This window comes from Brassica napus, chromosome A2 (genome assembly GCF_020379485.1).
Source record: "Brassica napus cultivar Da-Ae chromosome A2, Da-Ae, whole genome shotgun sequence".
Lineage (NCBI taxonomy): Eukaryota > Viridiplantae > Streptophyta > Magnoliopsida > Brassicales > Brassicaceae > Brassica > Brassica napus.
Genome location: NC_063435.1, coordinates 3,419,245 through 3,443,480, shown reverse-complemented (window position 1 = coordinate 3,443,480; position 24,236 = coordinate 3,419,245). Strand labels below are relative to the sequence as shown.

At 37.0% G+C, this 24,236-nt stretch overlaps 3 protein-coding genes and 1 long non-coding RNA gene across 4 annotated transcripts; 2 read left to right on the top strand and 2 right to left on the bottom strand.

Annotated features, from left to right (window-relative positions):
- Window positions 1–437: 437 nt before the first annotated feature.
- LOC125583231 lies at window positions 438–1,721 on the bottom strand. Its single transcript, XR_007320318.1, has 3 exons — window positions 1,552–1,721; window positions 1,401–1,410; window positions 438–847 (listed from the first exon to the last, which is right to left on the bottom strand). It is a non-coding gene; the product is annotated as an uncharacterized LOC125583231 (long non-coding RNA).
- Window positions 1,722–2,424: 703 nt separating this feature from the next.
- Window positions 2,425–3,399, top strand: LOC106406595 (F-box protein At1g30790-like). The gene has a single exon (XM_048761227.1). The coding sequence runs from the start codon at window positions 2,536–2,538 to the stop codon at window positions 3,397–3,399; it is 864 nt and encodes a 287-aa protein (XP_048617184.1). The 5' UTR covers window positions 2,425–2,535.
- Window positions 3,400–3,968: 569 nt separating this feature from the next.
- LOC106406605 (F-box protein At1g30790-like) lies at window positions 3,969–10,207 on the top strand. The gene has a single exon (XM_048749862.1). It carries the CDS (start codon window positions 4,044–4,046, stop codon window positions 5,232–5,234), a length of 1,191 nt encoding a protein of 396 aa, XP_048605819.1. The 5' UTR covers window positions 3,969–4,043; the 3' UTR covers window positions 5,235–10,207.
- A 2-nt stretch (window positions 10,208–10,209) lies between these two features.
- LOC106384577 (DDT domain-containing protein PTM-like) lies at window positions 10,210–16,682 on the bottom strand. Its single transcript, XM_022700204.2, has 10 exons — window positions 15,614–16,682; window positions 14,640–15,326; window positions 13,505–14,429; window positions 13,021–13,300; window positions 12,817–12,941; window positions 12,259–12,728; window positions 12,132–12,160; window positions 11,568–12,041; window positions 10,590–11,484; window positions 10,210–10,369 (listed from the first exon to the last, which is right to left on the bottom strand). The coding sequence occupies exons 1-10, from the start codon at window positions 16,369–16,371 to the stop codon at window positions 10,360–10,362; spliced, it is 4,653 nt and encodes a 1,550-aa protein (XP_022555925.2). The 5' UTR covers window positions 16,372–16,682; the 3' UTR covers window positions 10,210–10,359.
- Between the last annotated feature and the right edge of the window lie 7,554 nt (window positions 16,683–24,236).

Here is a 24,236-nt window from a genome sequence, read left to right as displayed (position 1 = left end):
TCTATTTTGTAATTATGAGATATTTGGGTATTATTAGAAATTTTTGTATATAAAATATCAGAAGATATATTTTTTATTGAAATTTGGATTGAATAATTTTTAATAATTTTAACTTAATATAACTTATAAATTTATCTACCTTACAACAATGTTGTTTCTTTTGTTAGGTGAATATGACCAATGTTATTATTATAATTTATTTATATAGATGTAATAAATAAAATAAATAAATATTTTAATTAGATATGCATCCTAATGTTATAAAAAAAAAAGATATACATCATAAAAATTAGCATTGATCGTTACTATTTAATATTGATTTTTGTATTTTATGTTTTCTTAATTTAGTATAATCATTTATAGTTGAAACTAAAAAAAATTGTATTTTGCAATCATAAGATATTTTGGTATTATTTGAAATTCTTATATATTACATATGAGAAGATATATTTTTATTATAATTTGGATTGAATAATTGTTAGAGATTACATAGCAGAAAGCCATTAAAAATCACATAGCAGCAATGTTGTGTATATCAAGAACATCATGCCTTTTTTTTTATCAAATCAAGAGCATCATGCCATGCTTGGTGTTTCTCAAGACAATTGTACCATCATCACCTTCCACCTATCATCACCATCATCATTGCCACTAACTTTTTTTTTTTTTGAAAAACATCATTGCCACTAACTTAACAAATCCAATTTCACATGCTAAAGGTGAACAATTCATATTATTCACCATAATCCACATCCCATAATCCACATCCGTTCTCTGCATTCTCTTGCACATTCATCTCATTTCATTGCAAAGGTCTCCAAAGACGCCAACTCTTATGATCAAATACCTGTAAGATCAAATACATGTAAGTGCAGAACCACCATGAACTCACAAAGCAAGTACAACTCTTATGAAAGCAAACAAACAACAATCCAATAATAAAGTTTCTTACTTTTCATGTAAGAAAAGTTATAACTTTCTAAGTACCCAGAAACCTTTTTAACACGAAATTCTAAATTTTTAGACACAAAACAGTGTATAACTTCCACAAATTAAAATCACAAAAAGTCAGTAGATTTGATCATGATAGAACAATAAGAGTCTCGTATCTCTCAAACCCACACAGATTCTGCTTGTAGCATATACTTTAAGTGATTCCATTCACAATCTAAACCTAAATCCAGTGAAGTAGATTACAGATCTTCTTCATATAAGTAAAGAAGTAACGACACAAAGTAAAGAGAGCTCAAAAGTTAAGATCTTTAATATCCGATACAAAAAAACAACAATAGACACAAACCTCTTCTTAGCTCATCAACTGTTGATGAATCTATTTAAGAACATAACCAAATTAATGATTGAGAAGAATGAAATGATGAATTTTACGGGAAGAAACTTACATATTTATAGCTGCAGATTCTCATAACGGAAGAAAGGAGAGGATGTATTGAATGACAGATTGTGTGAGGAGTGGTAAAATGGAGTTAATTAGAGCGTAAATGAAAATAATTGAATGCAATCAAGTTCTGTAACGGTGCTGGCTTTTGATACCTGTTGAGAAGACTTCAACCTATTCGACAGAGACGTTGGCTTCCACCAGAAGCTCGCTGGAAATAATCATTTATCGGCGGCTGGATAAACGAATCTGAACTTCGACGGCACTCCAGAAATCGGTTCTCCGATCAAAAGTTGGAATTGCAATAGAATTAGAGTTCTGGATAACGGGCCATCGGGCCGTCTACAACATCCAAGATTATTAGCCCAAAACACTGAAGATATATACTTTACAAAATAAGCCCATCCGATTGCCAAGCCCATCCGATTTCAGAATAAATGACGTGATGTGTTTTGTGCCGCTGGACAGGTGTCGACACCACAGAGACCGAATTTCTGACCTGTCCGCCTACGTGGCATCACAGGAGAGAATCAACTTTTCTTTATATAATTAGATTTATTCAGGGTTTGTGGATTTCGCCACCAAGCCGCCATGAAAGATTCACAAGTGCCTCTCTCACCACCACGACGAAGTGACCTAGATCATACTGATAACTCCACCAGTGCCGGCTTTGACCATGTGCTGGCAGTGCTTTTGCACAGGGCCCCACTTATCTTCGTAAATTTTCTTTATAGTTTAAGGTCCATGAATTTTGATTTTATACAAAAAAGGCCCTAAATTTTTGATTTGTACAGTAAAAGAGGGCCCTAAAATTTTTGATTCTGCACAGGGCCCATGTATGCTCTGGGCCGGGCCTGAACTCCACAACAGACATCCCTTATGATCTCATCGTTGAGATACTCTCTCGGCTACCAGTAAAACCCCTCCTGCGATTCCAATCAGTCTCAAAGCTGTGGTTCTCTGCCATCTGCACCAAAAACTTCGTTGACTCCTTCCTGACTAGGTCAAAAACTAAGCCTCGTCTCCTTTTGCCTTTCATGCACTTAGACCCCACAAAACGCTTCATACTATCCGCTACTGAACACAATAGCTAGGAGGATGTCGACAAGTCCTCATCCATAGTCACCCTCAGACACTACATGACGATCTCGGATCCTGTCTACTACACCATGTCTCGACCCGTGAACGGTCTGATTTGTTGCATGCGTGATTCATCGATCGCAGTTTGTAATCCGGCCACTAGACAAATTGTGAAACTGCCAGATGTTACACGCAACAGAAGATGCATACATGCATTTCTTGGTTATGATCCAGTCGAAGATCAATACAAAGTGTTGTGTGTCATGATGACGAGATTCGATTGGTCACGTCCTCACGAACAAGATATCCAACAGGAGCATTTAGTTTGCACAGTGACATCATCTGAGAAACAAGAGTGGAGAAAGATTGAGAACACCACCATAGATATTTATCGTACCGTCATCGGCGGAGGGATGTGCATAGCTGGCGCTATATACTACGAAGTTCGACAGTCAAGGATAGTTAGATTCGATGTAAGAACTGAGAGTATTAAGTTAATTAAAGCACCTGAAGAGTCAAATTTCTCGAGAACATTCCCTTCCAGTCTTTTAAATTACAATGGAAAATTGGGAGGTGTAGAATATGATTACAAAAAGGTTATGAGATTGTGGATTCTTGAGGATGCTGAGAAACAGGAATGGTCGAGCATGACGTCTGTATTGCCTTCTAAATTAAAATGTTTACTTGGGAGTCACGTAGTGTCTAAAGGAGATGTTCATACCGGCGATCTTATGGTGTTTTATCCATGGTCATGGTCATCTAAGCCATTTTGTGTTTGCTATTATGATTTTAAGAAAGAGAGTATAATAAGAAAAGTCGAGGTAGTGGTGGATGGTGATTTAAGACGTATCCATGGGATCGGTGAGAAAAAATGTCAGTTCGGATGTTATCCAGGTTACTTTGAGAATATTAGGTTCTTGTGATCCTATCATTAGCTTCTCCCTTTCAGTTTCAAACGTTACTTAATTGGTTTGTTGGAAACGATTAATTCCTAAAAAAGGTTTTATTTAATTTTGTTTTGTTTGAAGATTTTCAGCTTTGTCAAGTTTGCTAGTTAGGAATGGAGTGCGAATAAACAAAAGAACCGACGAATAAGAGAAATATTTTTGAGTTTAAAAAAGATTAGATCATATATCATTACCAGCAGATTTTCAGTTCACAACATATATGATGCAATATTGTAATGTGTTTGAATAGTTTCTTGATGAAAGAGCATAGAGGTAGGTATTACACGACCTAAGGATGTGTTGGAGGCGGCTAAGTCCGTGACCCATGGGATTAGCAAAATGTTTCTTCTTGGTTATCTTGATCTACAGGTTTGAGCTTGAATTAGATTGTTCATGTACTTTGATGTTTCAGATGATAGTTAGTGTGAGAAAGATTAGATAGTGCACAATTAGAAAATAATGGACTAAATTATAATATTATAAAAAAAAGATCTAAAATATAAAAAATAAACACGAGGACTAGTGTCGATAAACTCTGGTGCCACTTGTCAGAAGAAAAGGAAAAAAAACTTTATATATATAAATAGATTTAGGGTTTGTGGGTTTCACCACCAGAAGTCATGGAAGGTTCAAAACAGTCTCTCTCACGACGACTAGGACGTGAGCAAGATCATGCTGATAACCACACAACAACCATTCCTTTTGATCTCATCATTGAGATACTCTCTTTCCTTCCCGCAAAATCACTCATACGATTACAATCCGTGTCGAAGCTATGGTTCTCTACTATCCGCACTAAAAATTTCATCGACTTGTTCCTCGCTAGATCCAAGACTAGACCTCGTCTCCTTTTACCTTACATGCACGTAGAATCCAAAAAACGTTTCATATTATCCGCTCCTGAACACAACAAGGAGGAGGACAAGTCAGCATCCACCGTCACCCTCAGACACGACATGACAATCTTGGATCCCCTCTACTACGTCATATCTCGCCCCGTAAACGGTTTGATTTGTTGCGTACGTGATTCATCCATCAGCGTTTGTAATCCTGCCACTAGACAAATTGTGAAACTGCCAGATGTTACACTCAACGGAGGAGACATGTACGCACGTCTTGGCTATGATCCAGTCGAAGATCAATACAAAGTGTTGTGTGTGATGATAGCGAAATTCAATTCATTCGGCCCTTACGGACAAGATATCCGACAGGAGCATTTAGTGTGCACAGTGACATCATCAGAGAAACAAGAGTGGAGAAAGATTGAGAACAGCACCATAGATAGTTATCGTATCTTCAGCGGAGGGATATGCATTGACGGCGTTATATACTATGAAATTGGACAGTCAAGGATAGTTAGATTCGATGTTAGAACTGAGACCATTACGATAATTCAAGCACCTGAAGAATCAGATTTCGCGGCAACGTTCCCTTCAACTCTTTTTAATTACAAGGGAAAACTGGGAGGTGTAGATTACAAAAACGTTATGAGATTGTGGATTCTTGAGGATGCTGAAAAACAAGAATGGTCGAGCATGACGTGTGAGTTTCCTTCTGAATTAAAATGTTTACTTGGGAGTTACGTAGTGTGTAAAGGAGATATTCACAACGGCGAGCTTATGGTGTTTCATCCATGGTCATGGTCACTGAAGCCATTTTTTGTTTGGTATTATGATTTTAAGAAAGAGAGTATAATAAAAAAAGTAGAAATAAAGGTGGATGGTGAGTTCAGACGTATCCATGGGATCGGTGAGAAAACATGTCAGATGTTATGTTATCCAGGCTACTTTGAGAATATTAGGTTCTTGTGATCCTATCATTATAGCTTCTTCCATATTCAGTTTCAAACGTGACTTAATTTGTTTGTTGGAAACGATTAATTTCTGAAAATAGGTTTTATTTTATTTTGTTTTGTTTGAAGACTTTCGGCTTGGTTCTTGTAAAGTTTGCTAGTTAGGTATCGAGCGTGAATAAACAAAGAACCAACGAATAAGATAGAAAGTGTCGCTGAGTTTTAAAATAATATATGTTACCAGCAAATTTCAATTCACAACATATAAGATGAAACACACTTCTCCTAGTAAGTTTGAATTTCCCAGTATGACTCCACCTCATAATACCAACACATGCTTTCTCACTTATTAGCGCTCCTCTCTGCATAAAACGTTTCCTTTCAGTCAAATTGCAACTTAAAAAAGCTTAATATATATTGTAATATGTTTGAATATTTGACGTATGGTCTGTTGGAACTCGTTTTTGACAAAGTGGTGTGGACCAATTTTCCGATGGGTTTTTCGATGGAGACGTCTGTCGGAATAACCGGAACTTGGGCACGATGTAATCGTTACCGTGAGCACTATGAGATAGTGTATTTGTTGGTCAAAATCGGAGTTGTTTTGAATAAAAAATGGAGGTGTAAAGTGAGTGTTTTACAAAGCTTGTAAAATTTTGAATTTGGCTAAATATGAAATTAGCAAATGTCTCACTTTATATATTTGGGGTTAAATTAAAATTTGTTAGTTGGACATTATATCTAATAACTTATTTAATGATTATCTTATATTTATTTAAATATAAAAGATTTAAATCCATTAAAAAGATTATTGTTGTTTAACCTAGTCAAACTTACAATATCTTTTTCTTGAATGCACGTTATGAAAATGGTTACAAAGAATCAATTTTTTCTTTATGACATTTGCCGTGATTCAATGCTCCATTTATGGCTTACGTTGGACCTATTTTGTTGATTACAAAAGGGAGCTTAAGTCATTCTCTGCAGAGATATTCATACGAGCAAATATACTCCCACTTGAATATTTGATTCTTTATTTTCTGTGTGTTTTTTCTTCTTTTATCTTTCGAGTCTGAGAGTATATACAAAACTAGTTTCGTCAGGCTTCTGATAGAGTGACGCAAATCAGAAGATTTTTTGCAGTTGTATCTTGGGACTCATTACGTTATCAAACCGTCGCATTACGGGACGTATTTTGAGTTAAGGAAAGAGATAATATCTCGTCTCTGCAGTTGTATCATCCTTTTCTTAATCTTTGGTATAATCTTATCAAATTTATTCTTTACAATATTCAGTTCTCCGTAGTTTATATAATACGGTCCTATCAGTCTTAACTCAAAATATCCGTTTATTGCTTTGCACTAACCGGACTGATTATTGTAAAAGTTTTTCTTATAAGAACAGGTTGACCGATATTTCTTAAAAAAAAAGGTGTTGGAATCTGATCGGCTCTGATAGTTCTCGGTGTCAGCGTGAAATTTTTCACTCCGCTTACGTTTCTTTTTTGCAGGAACTATTAGGTTTTTTTTTTTTTTGAAATAATTTTTTCTGCAATCTCGTGGTATTTGCTTGTTGCTTGCAGATTTATCAGTTGTTGATTCTATTGGCTCTTCTATGATAGCATAATTTCATATTGATAACTGATTAGCTTTTAGTCAATACTGGTTTGCTGCATCCTTGTTTTTTCCATTGGTCGTAAACCGCATCAAAGTTCATTCCTTTGTGTTATTTGTTAAAGGTTTGACTTGGCTTGTCATATTTGATTAAACAGATTAAAATATTAGACTTGATTCCTCACAATCATTCTAACGTTTGTAAAAGATTGCATGAGTTTTTAGTATTAAAAATATTCTAGCTCATAACTATGATTAGAATAAAACGTTATTTGTCCATTTATTTTTAATGCAGTGACTTGTTTGATTTAATAATCAATAATGTCTAACGTTTTGATTTCTGGTTTTAGTTTTTTCTTTTTTGGAATGACCATGAAAGAAAAAAAATATTGAAGTTTTATGTATGAACAACACTACGGTTCTTAAGGGATCATGTTGTTTGAATGGAAATTGGATTCGTGAATCGACGCCCCAACTTAAGTTTGGGAGAGGTCTGCCACATATGAATTATTTGCCATTAGAAAATATGATGTTGTTGATAATGATCAAAACATTTATGTTTCGTCAATGCTTATATGCAAGTTGTATAAAGATTGACTATACAAAAACAATGAGAATTCTCAGACCAATGTGACTGAAACTGATATGTATATTGTAGTTTCTAAAGTCAATATGGTTGAGAATAACCATATAAAATGGTGGTTTTGATGGCACAAATAATATCATGTAATGATATGTATATTTGCTATAAAAAAAAAGAGTAAAATATGTTTTTTGGAAAAATCCAAAACATACAAGTTGGATTTATCAATCAACTTGAGAGAACTATGAAAATAGTTGTATGAAAAATGTGAATTTCTAAGAATGAAACACATTTTAAAGGAAATTGTAATAATTTTTGAAATTTTTTTTTATTCATTTAAATCTAAAGGAGTTGTAGATTAACTTTCTAAACTCTTAAGAGATATTAAATGTAATTATGCATGTTTTTGAGCTATCTCAAGAAATGTGGGGGAAGCTTTGCTTACCATATAAAGTTGTTGGCAAGTAGCCACATGAACTTAGTGATAGTTATCACGATATGATGAAAAAAAAAAAAACTAGTGTCATATACTGAGTTTTGTGTATAATGGTTAATTGTATCTTGAAATAAGATGACAAAAATCATTAGACAATTGATCTCGACTAATCTCAAGAGGTTATGTTCATTGTGATGACAACCTAGGATCCTTTTATTAAAGGGGTGTCATGAGATCATATTGTTATATCATCTAAAGGAATGGGTAGCCTGTGAATTAAGATGAGGTTTCGCGGTAACTCTACCTAACTGACTGGAGATCCCAAGAAATAGGTTCAATGAGACAACTAAGTGAAACTAAGTCTGCCCAAAGCACTGTAAGACTTCGGTCTATACCCAGTTCCTATGATGATTAAACAGTGCTACATGTAAGGAATATAGGATAAGCATTAGCTTTTAATAATTTGTGTCCATTCTTTTGAGATATGAATGGAGTAGTACATGATACTTCTCTAAACAAAACTAATGGCAAATCACCTTGTGAGTGTGAAATGGGGCCGTTTCTAGGAGAATGAAGGAAATGTTATATTCTCCAAGTTCACTCATGATTACCAAGAATGTTCACGGCCAAAATGAACACAATAGAGAAATTAGTTTTGTGAGAGGATGAAGCTGTGTTATAGCTATTGTCTCGGTTTACACCAAAGTCCGGGGGGTTCAAGACATCATGGCCACCTCCTGTTCGAGTAAATCCGATAGCTATTAACAATGACTGGTTCAAGGCTGAAAAATTGCTACCAACTCATCATGCAGTGGATTTTTCGCTCATACTCTCAAAAGTCCTTTTTTTTTCTTGAGTCATGTGTATAGAGTCATTTCTATTCATGTGGGGGATTGTTGGAACTCGTTTTTGACAAAGTGGTGTGGACCAATTTTCCGATGGATTTTTCGATGGAGACGTCTGTCGGAATAACCGGAACTCGGGCACGATGTAATCGTTACCGTGAACACTATGAGATAGTGTATTTGTTGATCAAAATCGGAGTTGTTTTGAATAAGAAATGGAGGTGTAAAGTGAATGTTTTACAAAGCTTGTAAAATTTTGAATTTGGCTAAATATGAAATTAGCAAATGTCTCACTTTATATATTTGGGGTTAAATTAGAATTTGTTAGTTGGACATTATGTCTAATAACTTATTTAATGATTATCTTATATTTATTTAAATATAAAAGATTTAAATCCATTAAAAAAGATTATTGTTGTTTAACCTAGTCAAACTTACAGTATCTTTTTCTTGAATGCACGTTATGAAAATGGTTACAAAGAATCATTTTTTTCTTTATGACATTTGACGTGATTCAATGCTCCATTTATGGCTTACGTTGGACCTATTTTGTTGATTACAAAAGGGAGCTTAAGTCATTCTCTGCAGATATTCATACGAGCAAATATAGCAAATACATTTCTCTCACTTGAATATTTGATTCTTTATTTTCTGTGTGTTTTCTCTTTTTTTATCTTTCGAATCTGAGAGTATACACAAAACTAGTTTCGCCAGGTTTCTGATAGAGTGACGCAAATCAGAAGATTTTTTGCAGTTGTATCTTGGGACTCATTACGTTTTCAAACCGTCGCACTACGGGACGTATTTTGAGTTAAAGAAAGAGATAATATCTCGCCTCTGCAGTTGTATCATTCTTTTCTTAATCTTTGGTATAATCTTATCAAATTTATTCTTTATAATATTCAGTTCTCCGTAGTTTATATAATACGGTCCTATCATGGTCAGCATTTATTTAGTCTAGTTTGGATGTCACCAGAATCACTCGCATCCAAGAACAGTGAAACGAAGAAGAAAGTGGCAATTTGTTTTCACATTTTATAACACTCGACTCAAATGGGTTTTGCAGTTGTGAACTCTGTTGTTATCAGTACTAGTATCATTATAATTATCTGAAGAAAATTTAGGCTATGATTTGATATGCATTCTCATTTCTCACTCACTCACTCAAGTATTCTTGATCCCGTGCATGGAGTAACATATTAAAGAATAATTTAGGAGTGAACATAAGGAGTAAAATTTCAAAAGAAATACATAAAAAATTTCAAGAAAATCTCTTCTTATTTGGGAATGAAAAGTATTAAGAACTTGTTGCCACTTATAAAGATGTTGAAGAGTCGAGTGTACTACCCTCTTTGGTCGTGTCTCCACTCCATTAAAGACAAGAATGTGTTCGAGTGATCAAATCATATAAATAACCCCCGCCTCCTTCCTCTTGGATCAAGACTGCGGTTATTTTGTCCTTTTCAATTGGTATGGTTATGACATCACGACAACCAGAACATGACTTACTAATACTATAACTGAAATTACCACTGATCATTCATTCATTCGTCAAATCTACATCATTTTTCACTAGACTTTCGTATTAGTATTACATTGACCACAGATATCCCAAACTTCATAATACGTCTGGAAGTCTTAATCCCATGCAAAAAGATGTTCAGACTTCAGACACTCCTTTGCAGCACAAGAGGCAGGGGACAACCAACAACAACAATAAAAAATATCAACTTATTTTTATACCACTGCAAACGAGAGAACTTTTACTTCCATGTGAATTTAATCTACTTTTGAATACACATTCTTTCTATTCATCAGAAACCCCTACAGGCTGCAGCAGCAGATGTAGCCTGTAGCTAGAGAAAAAAAAAAGAATTTAAGTGGTGACTTAACTTACATCCACTCACGGCAACGACCGCATCTCCAGCCACCTCCGGTGAAAGCAGATTCCTCCTCCCATGGAGAGCAATGGGAATGTATTGTCATATTACAAGTGTGGCATGTGAGATCAGGCCCTGGATCCACATGCATACATATCTGACATGGAATTGTATTGTCATAGATAAATGTTCTGCACTCTTCCATCGTCTCAACCTGAGGGTTTGGGTTTGTGTTATCCGTGTTCCCTGTCGCATCTTTGTCATAGCCATATCCATTGCACTGGCCACTATCATCTGCTGTAAGCAACTCGGTCAGCGAAAAATAGGTTTGGGGTTCAAATTCCATGTCTTCATAGTCAAACATTAGCTCGCCTTCAACCATGTTGTTGCTGTTGTTGTTGTTGTCAGATGCATCCCATTCCATGGCAGGCAACGTTGGCTCCATTTCTGGTTTCACAAAAGTCTGTGACTCAGAATACGTTGAAAACTCGGTATAAGAAAGACTACTGTTCCCTTCTGTGTCATCACGTTTCATTTGCCTCCTCACTGGTAGCTTCTGAGGTCCCGGCACAGAATCCATACCCTTAGGTGTGATTTGCTCGACTTTTGAAACTGACACCAAGAGAGGATCATCCTCTGGAGCAAACGCATCTTCGAAAGTAAACGAAGGAGTAGAGGGTATGGAGTCTTTTGGTTCAGACATTCTTTCAGAATCAGAATCCATTCCTGTATTTCCTTTCCCATGTTTCTTGCGCTTGAAGCATACGTTTTTCATCTGTTTCTGTTCCTTGAGTACAGGATCCATGTAAGGGCATTCTGGTGATCGTATGCGACGGCATTTGCAACACTTGAATCCAGCAACTTCAGGAATTTTCGACTCCTCGAGCTTAATAGCTTCAATGTGATACCACTCTGCACACAGACGCTAGGATTAGATATATAAGAACAAAATGGCGGCGGCAATGACAATGTAGACTATTCAGAGTTGTTCTTACTGTCGCAGCTTGTACAATGAATATATGTTAGACGAGGATTATACGGCAGTTTGCAGATCCAGCAAACAGGTCCCGGATTGTATTGATGAGATTGTGCAGCCAACAGAATATGCTGCTGTCTGAAGCTAACACCTGTGTCTTCCAAGTTCTTCTTTCTCCATATGACTCCCCAAGACAGTGTCTTGTGTTTACTCTTATTACAATCAGGAGTGATTTGTTTAGCTCCTGAAGCGTTGTCGCGTGTGTTGGAAGACTGAAACTGTTGAATAAGAGGCTTAATCTGTGTCTTAATGGTTGGAGTGACTGCGTTTTGATGTTGTCCATTGATCACAACAGAGGGTGTTGTTGGATGTCTATGATTGATATTGATTAGTGAACGCGCTCTTGCAAGGTAGCACCGTTTGCATGTTACATGAATATCAACCTTCTCAGCTGTGTGTTGTGTACTCATAGTACATCCTTTGTGAGAGAAACCTGAAAGGCAAAAAGAAGATTCCATGCTTACACAACCAATTCTTCCGTGAAACCCCCCAATAGAAAAGAAAGACAATATAAGATACCAACCTCCGCAAGCACTGCATGTTGTTGCATCCCTAAAGACATGTAGAGAACAAGAACAAGAAGTTAATGATGTACACGAGTCTCTTTCTAACAATATCCTGAAAGGTGAAGAGAGCTATAAAGAGAGTACCTCAGTAAAACATCAAGATGGCATGACGCACAAGAACACTTCTCCGTGTTATCCCTCCTAGAGGCTAGATAACAAAATATATTTGCTCGAGAAGCTTTCAGTTGCTTTTTCTGGAGCTTTGAGATTCTTTTTGTTGGCTTCTTGATAAAAGGCACATGGACCACCCTATGCAAACTTTCTTCATATTCTTTGGTCAAATATAAAGGAACGCGTGCTTCAGCGAACCAAAACTTTTCGTTTCCATCTTCAGTTTTCTCGACTTCGATGACATTCTTCATGACACGAGACGGAAGGTGCTTTTGATTTCCAAAGGCAACTCCATACCTAACCTTGTTATCTATAATCTTTTTGTCCCGTATACTAGCGTTCCTGAAAACAGTGGCCTCTGTCTCTGGACCTTTAACATCTTGTAGGTTTTGCTCTGGGCGTACAAGTTCATTCCATCTTATATTCGTATCCAAGTATCTAACCTGCCCCAGAATCAGCTAAAATTTAGGGGAACAGCAAACAGACATAGAGACACAATCATTTGAAAAACCATTGATGATCGAGACAAACCTGAAGAGCAAGCTGAGAAATGTTTTTGCTACTTTCAACTGCAGCTTTCCACATTGAGCGCCTGCTTCTTTTAGGAATGTAAGAGCCATCACCATAATTGAACTCAGGAAACTTTTTCAGACCACCTAATGAAAAACAAACAAATTAGCATCATGCCGAGTTATAAAACCCAAGCACTAAAAAAACTTGGCCAAACAAAGTTACCTTGCCAAGCTGCTTTCCTTATCATTGGCTTCACCAAGACTGCCTTCAAGAGTATAACTTTTGATAACTTACCCCCTCGCCACCAAGTAAAGCTATCATCATTAGAACCCTCGGCAGTAACTTCAGCCTGGTTCCTCTGCTTCCTCTTACCAGGTCCACGTTTCTGTGTAGCCCCAACAGTAACTCGAGCGCTTTGAAAAATAGAATGTTCTATTAGCCAATCATCTATTAGTTTAAGCCAGTCGCTTGACAGAGCTATACTGCAAATATTTTCCTCAAGCTGCAGACAAGCAAATTGAACCATATCATGCCAATGAAACATGATAAATATAATGACAAATTATAGACTATTAACATATCACTAGATTGTTGACAATATCAAATCTGAACAAGGCTAATGATGATAAATGTACAATTATTTTTTAATAGCAAAAGAAAGTGGATAAGAACAGAAATGTTTTAGAAAGAAAAACGAATCACTTACTTCAAGCAGGAGGGCTTTCATCGCTTTGCATGTTGAGGCCTCCTCTACCTTCTTACGCCACTGTTTCCTAAGGCTCTCACTGAGAAATGGTCCCGCAATGAGACCACGTAAACTTTCCTCTAGGTATAGGATATATGCTGCAATACTAGAAAGCACACCCTCCCCGTTCTTTAGAGGAAAAAGGCCACTAAAAATTTTCACAGCACTTTTGGTTGCCCCTGTTACAGCCGCATTTAACATGCATCCTCTCCTGCTCGCTGATGTGAGTTTGCACGAATGACACCAGCCACACCTTTCCCTGGTAATTTCCTTCTTATCAGGACTTGGCCAGAAGAAACTTGAGGCAACTAACGAAAATGCTTTCACCTGTAGCAAGATGTTACTTGAGGCAGCTTTCTTGGCATTACTAAACTTGGGTTGGTCAGGTTCATGGGTTTCCTCTGACAATAGGACAGCCAACGTAGCAGCAGCTGATGCAGCCAATTCTCCATTTGAGTAGTGATTAATGTATGCATGAGGTTTAAATGATAAACCCTTGTGTGTAATGCCGCCAGCAACGAAATTCTTCCCCTGCGTTCCACTTGATCTACCTAAAACTAGACCCCCAGCATATCCTGAAGCAGATGCGCAGAGGCCAAACGCATTTTGAATATTATTTCTACTGGAACTACTTCCATTATCGGGCTTAATCAGCTCTGACACCTCATCTCCCCCTTCTTTTTGCATGCGAGCTAAATTAGCCTCCACTGCTCTTAAATGAGAGATCACATCTCCAGGCAGACCCCAGTATTCCGAGATCGCTTTGCATATACACATATACTCCAGTCTATGGATCGTTGCAGACAAAAGCACCAGTACAACTTTTGGAATGTCAGTGACGCTGTAGTATTTGATATCTGCATCCGCATGTACACAAATTTTAAGCCTGCAATATAAGGGAAATATCCATCAGCGTCCACAACTAAATAATTCAAGCAACTTTTAAGTAAATTCTAGACAAGTTGAGTGATAGTTGCCGATGACTATAGAGTATAAACTACAAACGCAACTTTCCACATAGATTAGAATTGAAAGATCAGCTCTATTTCCATAAATTTTGATAGGAAGAATCTGATACAAGGCGACGAAAACATACACTATTAAGTGGTTGCATGTACCCAAGAAGAGCCGCCCATGTGGATCCACTCCAAAATACACTGCTCCCCTGAGTGACGTTTTATGGGCAATCGCTGGCCCCATTTTGTTAATGGTGCATTCTGGACAATACCACGGCCCGTCTGGTATATACATTTTGAGCACGCCAATGCATCTTGAGTGATATGCTAAAGGGCATCCATCACAGCACAGCAATGTACCATCCATGCCGCAGAGCCTACATTCATCACTGTTTCCATCCAGATCTGAGCTAACTCCGTTAAGGCCACCATCAGTACGTCTTGAACTAAAATTTGTAGGCTCGTTCATTGCAACAAACTCACTATGCTCTTTCTCCTTGCAAGCGGAGGTTTTAGCAAATCTAGGATGGACCCTTCTAGGTCCACTTTCAGGAAGATCAGCATTAACTCCATCAGGGTCATATCCAACTTCAGATTCTTCTCGAGTATCGATTTCAGCTCTTATATCTGCTACATCAAAGACGTCATCACACAGAATTTGCAGGATCTTCAACTTCATCACTGCGGGTAAGGAATAATACTCTTTCTCCACAACAAATTCAGAAAACACTTTCCACTGAGACCCACTTGCATGTCCCATGGCAGAAAAGTACTGAACCAAATAAACAGGCCAAGTTAGCGCATCGAGCAAGCTCCAATCAATGCACCTGCAGATGGCAATGCAACAAAATCTCCGAATTGTTATCCACTAAAATAAGGGAGATCCTAAAACAAGCTCCATAAAACTATGAATAAAAGGTTGGCCTATTTTGCAGTCCTTCTCAGCGATATGACTTTTTTCTCTTCTCTCTTATAAAAGGTTTGTCCAGTGTTTTAAAAATCGGTCTAAGCGGCAGATCAGACTTAACCGAAATGATTTTTGTTAAACCAATTACCCAATTACCGCAACACATCTGTTGAAAAACTCTAAAGAACAAGAGTTGTATGCGCTTACCTCAAGCAGTTCGAAGCCACTTCACACTCCTGCGACGACAGTCTCTCAAGATGAACCTTCAGCGCCCGCATCAAAGCCACATGAACAGCATCAAGCAAAGAATTCGGTCCTGAGAAATTCAACGCTCCCACAAACTCATCCAATCCAAAAGGGTAGATATACAGCTGAACACTAAACGATCTCAAGAACCCGTATACAGATAACAGATGCACCACAGCCTCCTCAGGGATCCCAATCGTTCCTGACGAACAAGGCAAATCCACAGGAGGAACTTGAACAAGAGGAGACGTAGTAGTTTCCATATCTAGATCCCTGCTATCTTCTTCACACTCTTCTGCACCAGAGCCTGAGCTACTACTACTACTACAAGTAGTAGCCACCTCAACTTCATTCACTGTTTTCTTCTTCTCTTCCTTGTTCATTACAAGATCATCGAGTTTACATCTTCTACAACGCAACTCATCATCAAAGTAACCATCCCCAATAATCAACTTCCGAAGATAGCAAGTTTTCAAATCCTCAAAACCACCATCCTCATACTCAACTCTGTACAGCCCAGAGCTGTAGGAAACTACCTTCCCTAGAGAGACTCTACTGTCATCAAACTCTTTCAACACGTAGCTACCGAGTAAGGATCTGGGAACTGCCGGTTTAATCTCCAGAAACGGTCTCTTCCCTCGGTTAGAGACACCGTTCTGATCCTCTCCCCTAGGGCGTTTCCTAGGTCTACCTCTAGGTCTAGCCACCTTCCCTTCCATCAATCCCTAGATCTAAAAAATCAATCTCAATCCCTATGGTCACTCCTTTGCCAGATCAGAATCTAAGATCCACGAAACTCACAACGCAAATCGAAGCTGGAGCAGGAGGAATCAGAACCATGATCCAGCTATAAATCTGAAGTTTTGATTTCACTTTGAGCTTTCGAAATGGATTCGGAAGGAGAGAATTGAAGCTGAGACCTCTGATAAACGCTATGAATGATGCAGTTAGAGAGGTTTCGTAGAGAGAGCTTTCGATTGTGTCGAGAGAGAGAGAGAGACGAATGGCTCCACTGCAACTTCTCACTTCTGAGTTTTGTGGTCTATTGTGAAACGAGTTACAACTCGGCAATCGGGTTACCCGGATCCAGACCCGCTGAATATCATTAAACGTCGTCGTTTTTAATGTTTTCATTTTTACTTTTATCGCTTAAAATTAAGTAATAGAATGGCGGGAATTTGGATGCTGGAGTAGGGGTGGGCATTTTACCCGAAATCCGAAGTGGCACCCGAAACCGATCCGAAAAACCCGAACCGAAATCCGAACCGAAGTAGCAAAATATCCGAACGGGTATTGAATTATGAGAGATTGGATATCCGAACCCGAACGGGTAATATCCGAACCCGAATGGATATCCGAAAATAACCGAACATATGATAATTAACCTTATATTTATAGTTTACATCTTTCATTTTATATAAAATATTTATATTGATACTACACATACTTTAAATTCATATGATATACATACAATTACGTAGAAGATGATTTGCTATTCGCTTAAAATGCATGTCAAACTTTTTATTTCAGCAATTAACAAAAAGTTACATCCAAAATTTAAAAACAATAACCAAATTAATGTTTTTTTAGTTTGAAAATGTTATGTCCAAATCTATTAACCATGCAATCTATTAAAAATAAAAAATAGTTAAGTGAAAAGTTATATATTTAAATACAAGAAATTTGAGAAATGAAAATTTTCATTTTTTTTCTTCAAATCTAAATATCCGAAACCGATCCGAAATAACCGAAACCGAACTTAAAATACCCGAACCCGACCCGAAGTACAGAAATACCCGAACGGGTTCTACACCTCTATACCGAAATACCCGAAAATCCGAAATACCCGATCCGAACCCGAACGGATACCCGAACGCCCACCCCTATGCTGGAGACAGGCCTGGGCGTTCGGGTACCCGTTCGGGTTCGGATCGGGTAAATCGGATATCGGTTCTTTTTTATAACACCTCCTAGGTCCCATTTTAAGAAATTCTTAAATTCGGATCGGGATCGGATATAACACTTCGGTTTCGGTTTGGGTTCGGATTATACTGAAGTAACCATATATCAATTGGGTTCGGGTTGTTCTGTATCGGTTTCGGATTTAACTGAAGTAAAATTCAAAAGAAGACAAACTAAACAAAAAATTCTTGTAACTTAAGCTTAGTAGTTAGTACAAATGTTTGCAAATTGATCACATTGACAAGTGAAACAAGTGATCACGTTTGGACATTATAGCAAATATTAGCAACATAAAGTAAATTGATCAAGTTAATAACTAAGAAACATGCCACTCAAATTTAGTAAAAATGTTTGCAACAACACACCAATAGACTGCAACATAAGTCTCAAACCAAAAATAGCAACACAAATTTTTAAAATGAAAACTGCAACAAAGTCTCAAACCGAAAAGAAACAGAGGAAAACAGAAAACAGAAAACAGAAAACAGCAACATAGACTGCAACATAAACTGCAGCCAGCTTGTGGCGAAGGAACTTGGTCATATTTGGGAAGAGCTTACTCCTGATAAGCCATCAATTCCTCTGATCCAAAGACAAAGATAGGCAGATCAATATACAAACCAAATTTAAGCAAATATATTACAAGTTATAATGTTAGATCACATACCTCTTTCAATTTTTTCTTGCTCTTCAATGTCCTCCAGAATTTCTTCATTTGTAAGCACCCTTGACTCACAATGAATGTCTTGCTTCAACCATTGCTCGGTACACATCAATACTTCAACCATGAAGTGAGTAAGGCAGCTCCTAAATGGGTCTATGATCCTTCCACCAGTACTGAACGCACTCTCGGATGCGACAGAAGAAACCTGCATTGCAAGGACATCCTTTGCAATCTGTGACAGTATTGGAAACTTGGTACAGTTTCTCCTCCAGAAAGAAAGAACATCGTACTCTACACCAACAATCAACTCTGGATTCTCAACTCCTTCTTTCAAGTACACATCCAGTTCATCCCGCTTCTCTTTCACTCCAATCTCCTTTAGCATGGACTTGTACCTTCTGTCAATCCTCTTATAACCTATACCATCATCAACTAAATCAGGTGTTATCATGGAGAGTTCTCGAGAACTCTGAGATGCTTGAGTGTTGCTGGTAGTTGCTTGATCGGTCTGCCCACTTGATGACCTCATATGTCTTTCACTGTACTCCTTAAACAAACTCCGCAACACACTCATCACAGACTCGTACATCTCTTTCCCTTCCAAACTGTCCTCCCCATAAAGCTCATCAAAACACATCGTCACAAGCACCATCTTCTTTGTTGGATCAAAAACTGTTGCCACAATTAACATCTTGTTGATGTTCTTCAATCCATCCCAATACTTGTCAAACTTCTTGAACATCTCCACTGCCTTATCCTTCAGTTCATGATCCATGCTTTCGCTCAGCGCCATCAGGTTAGTTGCTATGGTCACAATCTCTTCATAACACCGGTAAGCATTAAGAGATGTAGACGCAGAGACAACTAAGGTCGAGTTGTAGAAGATCACTAGAAACCTGCATAATCTTTCTATTGATCTCCAGTCATGGTAACGTGGAGGTCCTTCTCTCTTTTTTCCTTTGTCGGTCAGCTCCAAAAAATGATCGTTGTAGAGCTTATCTTCTGCCTCCATCTTATCAAACGCAACTCTGAACTTCAATGCCGTATTCAACATCAGATAAGTAGAGTTCCACCTAGTAGTAACATCTAAAGGCAAGCTTCCTCTAGTCAGTCTACCCGAATCAACTTTCTGCTCAAACGATGTTATCCTATTCCCTGAAGCTCTAACATAGACTATAGCATTACGAACCGCAGTCACATTCTCATCTGCATCAGCCATCCCATCCTTCACAATCAAGTTAATGATGTGTGCACTACATCTCAAATGCATGAACTCTCCATCTAAAACTAAAGCATCTGGAGACTGTGAAGAGAATTCAGCCTGAAACCTTCTCAATGCAGATGAATTCGCAGTAGCGTTGTCAACAGTTGCGCAGAACAATTTATTGATTCCCCAATCAGCTAAGACCTCTAAAAGAACTCTAGAGATTGTCTGACCTTTGTGATCGATGACATGTTTGAACCCAATGATGAGCTTCTTCAGGCGCCAAGAAGAATCAATGTAATGAGCAGTCACCACCATGTAGCTTGCACCTGTGAGTAATAACATACACATTTAGATCAATTCGATTTTTTAAAATAACAGACATTAAGATCAATTCAAAGTTTTAAAATATCAGACACATTTAGATCAATTCGATTTTTTAAAATAATAGACCTTAAGATCAATTGAAAATTTTAAAATAACATACACATTTAGATCAATTCGATATTTTAAAATAACAAACATTGAGATCAATTCAAAATTTTAAAATAACATACACATTTAGATCAATTCGATTTTTTAAAATAACAGACATTAAGATCAATTCAAAAAATTTAAATAACAGACACATTTAGATCAATTCGATTTTTTGAAAATAACAGACATTAAGATCAATTCAAAATTTTAAAATAACATACACATTTAGATCAATTCGATTTTTAAAATAACAGACATTAAGATCAATTCAAAGTTTTAAAATAACAGACACATTTAGATCAATTCGATTTTTTAAAATAACAAACATTAAGATCAATTCAAAATTTTTAAATAACAGACACATTTAGATCAATTCGATTTTTTTAAAATAACAGACATTAAGATCAATTCAAAATTTTAAAATAACAGACACATTAAGATTGAAGAACTTACGGGTTACTTGAGCCACCCAAATATCAGTAGTGATGGATACTCTTTGCTTGTTTGCTTTAAACCACTTCTTCATAACAGCCTTCCTCTGCAAATACATCTTCACAATATCTCTGGTTGATGTTCTCCTTGACACAGGCTTCCACAATTTCATCTACATAAATGACATATAATGTTAGATACTAGTTAACTTCTCTATGTATAAGGTGGATATTTTTATAACAGTAGACTAGACTCTCATACCTTCTTACAAAAGTGTTTCCAAGCCACACCTTCTATCCAAGCTAATGGTAACTCCCCTATCACCATCATCTCATTGGTTGCTTCTCTGAAAGTTTCTTCACTGACCTTCGCATCCGCCAGATTGCCTTCTTCATCAATGACTTGTTGAGTAGAGCTTTGGCCATCTGAATGCGCAAAGTATTGCTTACATACAGTGAGATGCTTCAATAAGTTTGATGTTCCTGACTTTGATTTGCAACAGAACATCTTTTTGCAGTAATGGCAAAGGCATCTGTCCCGATTTTCCTTTGTCCTTGTGTAATGGCTCCAGATTTTAGACCTCGGAGGAAGAACTCTCGCAACTTTATTTCGATCTTCCGCTGCTCCACTAGCTCCAGAGGATTCTTTACGTTTTCCTCCACTATCAGGAGTAGCAAATTCTTCTTCTTCTTCTTCGTGGTCAAGTTGAACTCGGTGAGGAGTTGATGATGAATCCATCTGAGACAAAAGAAAACCAGAAAATCGTTTATCAATTGAACAAAGCTAATAAATGATAGCCTAAAACGATTCTAAATAAACCAAATCCTAATATCCATTCATATACACAGAACCTGTAACAGAGCCTAAACAGAGTATTGAGATGAAGACAATTGAAAGATGATATCAACTCGTACCTGAGATCGATTTCGGGAAATCGCAGATGGTGGAGATAGAGAGAATTGTAGGTTTTGGTATTCAATCATGAGAGACTCTTTCAATTTAATAGGGTTTTCGAGAAGTGGAAGAAGAGGGATCGCCTCACCGTGAAAGGTTTTTCGAGAAGTGAACAAGATATGAAGAAAGAAACTTTGGAAATAACAACGCGTCTTACAACTTGTGTCTTTGTGTCTTGAGTACATTACATACACATTGGTATACATATACATTTATTTCGGTTATTTCGGGTTTATGTTCGGATTTCGGATTAAACCGAACCGTACCCGATAACCAAAGTACCAGCATATCAAAACCGATCGGGTATTTTCATGGATCCATAACCGGTCGGGTTCGGGTTTTTCGGTTCGGGTTCGGGTTCGGTTCCGGATTATGGATAATATGCCCAGGCCTAGCTGGAGAGATCCGTCAATAACTGTTTGATAGACTGCAGTGATACTTCCTTTCCTCCCAAGTGATGTGAGTGTGACAACAGTTTTTTGGGATGGGAAAGAATTATTTCTATTAATTAATATTAATGTAATGGACTGTAACTTATATGTAAAAATGCCTCTCTTTTTTTGTTTCTTCATCATAATAAGGCAGAGTTTACTCTCGAGGATCTGTCCACTGCGAAGCTATGGCAAAGAATTATTTATATTCATTAGTTTTGTTGTAGTGGACCGGTTATATATATGTGAAAAATGTTTTTTATTTTGTTTTTTTATTATACATAGACAGATTTACACCTTAGAGTTTCTCCACTATGAAGCAATCTTCGAGTTCCAAAGTAAAAACTGGTTAATATATCAGCATCTTTAATCTTTCACAGACGACCATCAAAAGTTGCAAGTTCAATTCTCTGTCGGCTGAGTGGTATTATGCCTCTCAAAAAAAAAGTGGTGGAATTTAGTCATTTTAAAAAGTTTACTCAAAACAGTTTTTTTACGCCAAAAAAATCTTGAACTTTGAATTCATTCTTGTAATTTTTTGGATTAAAGATATCTTCATTTCCTAGACTGTTTGCATCTTATATTCAGTCGTAGAAAATTTATTTGGCAAAATAATTATAAGAACTTTTGCAATAGGAAATGGAAATTCCACATAAGCTTATGTTTGAGCTTCGTCCATATCAAAAGCAAGCACTTCATTGGATGACCCAACTGGAGAAAGGAAATTGCTGTTGAGGCAGAAACACAGCTTCACCCATGTTGGGAAGCATACTGTTTAGAGGAGAAGCATGTTTCTATTGTGTGCCAACTTTAGTCTTTAGTGCGAGTTAGATGAAATATTTACCATTTGCTTAATGTCGATAGGAGGGAGCTAGTGATGCTACAATACAATTTCCTTGCACAATTAAAATGGCAAGAGGAGGAGTATAACCTCATTAGCCTACCTACAAACAATTGTTTGATTTTTCATTTAGATTTTATCATTTTCGTATGTAGCTGTTTTGTAATAAGATAATATCATAACACTTTTGCAGATTCTAGCTAACGCAATGGGTCCTAGGAAGACTGTAATGACCATATCACTTAATTACGCTTACCCATTCTTGGAAAGCTCCATCAGCTATGTTTCTTTGCTCCAACAATGAAGGAGACACAGTATCAGCTGTTTTTCGATGAGTTCACTAGTCCTTCAATGAAGGCAACTAAATTTCCAGGTTTTGATAAGACGCTTCTTGAACAGCAAAGTTCCCTTGAAAATGGTGGCAACCTAATCGTATGCCTGATGACACTTTTGGGGATAAATCTAACAGCTGCGCCCAATGCTTTTGTCATGGTAAGACTTTAATGTCACTTAAAGATCATATTGGTTCGTATAGGTATGAAGCACGGGGACGGAGGTTTGGTTCACGTACCCGTACCGGAAACGTTTCCGGGACGGAAACACCATAGAAACAGTACGGGGACACTTCGGGGACGTGGTAGTTCATTTATAGAATATTTGAAATGAATTTTCTTCAATATTATTGTATCTTAAGCTAATTCATTTACCTTTTTTCCAAAAAATAAAAAAAAAGTAAAATTTTAACTGTATTTTTAACTTTCAATCTTGTTTCTAAGTTTATGAACTTTTATTAGATGAACCAAATTTTGATTAAAAACATCCCCAATTATTATTGTTTAATTAGACCATGTAATATCTCATGCAAAATATGGAAATGGAGTAGTAGTTCATGCCACCTTGGTTAATTTTCAAAAGTTTGTAAAGGAGTATTGCACTATATAAATTAGGTTTTGAAGCCGTTTCAGTTTTAAGAAAACCAAATTGTGTCGTATAGGATCCATGGTAGATCCCAGCGGTAGAGGAACAAGCTGTTATGTGTATTCATCGTATAGGACCACTAAGGAAGTCAAAATCAGAAGATTCATATCACTAAGTTACTTTCTTCTTTCTCAGCCGTCAAATCCTCGTTTACCATATAAAACTATCGTTGATGCTATGTCTAATATCAGGAAACGTGTTGATTGTTAGAAACTTCTGGGAAATGTTTTTTCTTGCCTTTGTGAAACGTAGGGAATAGTTGAAGAGAGAATGGAAGCAGTATAGAGGAGCTCAAGATGTTATTTACCAGAATATGAAACTTCTCTCAAGCCTGATGCCTGAATACCATCATACAGTTCTATGTATGGTAAATTTTTAACATGAAACTTGTAGCATTCTATTCAACGTAACAGAAAATGGGTTTTGGTCTTCCAAAAGATTATGAACAATTGTGACATTTAGGGAGAATATCCAGAGGCTTGCAAGTGTATCTTCAGCATATATGGGTTTTTGTTATTAATAGATCTAGAGCTCTTTGTGATTGGAGTTCAAATTAATTATTTTGTGTAACTCAATGTGGTAACTGGCCTGTACTATTTGTTTTTGTACATGGTGTGTATTATTTTACTGGTAGAATATGT

Bases quoted from the DNA above. Each gene is read 5' to 3' on its own strand.
- LOC106384577 (XM_022700204.2), bottom strand. From the start codon at position 16,371: ATGGAAGGGAAGGTGGCTAGACCTAGAGGTAGACCTAGGAAACGCCCT. The intron at 12,729-12,816 runs GTTTGTCTCGAT...ATTCTGGGGCAG, and splicing joins TTTCTCAGCTTGCTCTTCAG to GTTAGATACTTGGATACGAA. The intron at 12,042-12,131 runs GTTGGTATCTTA...TTTGCCTTTCAG, and splicing joins AACATGCAGTGCTTGCGGAG to GTTTCTCTCACAAAGGATGT.
- LOC106406595 (XM_048761227.1), top strand. From the start codon at position 2,536: ATGACGATCTCGGATCCTGTCTACTACACCATGTCTCGACCCGTGAAC.
- LOC106406605 (XM_048749862.1), top strand. From the start codon at position 4,044: ATGGAAGGTTCAAAACAGTCTCTCTCACGACGACTAGGACGTGAGCAA.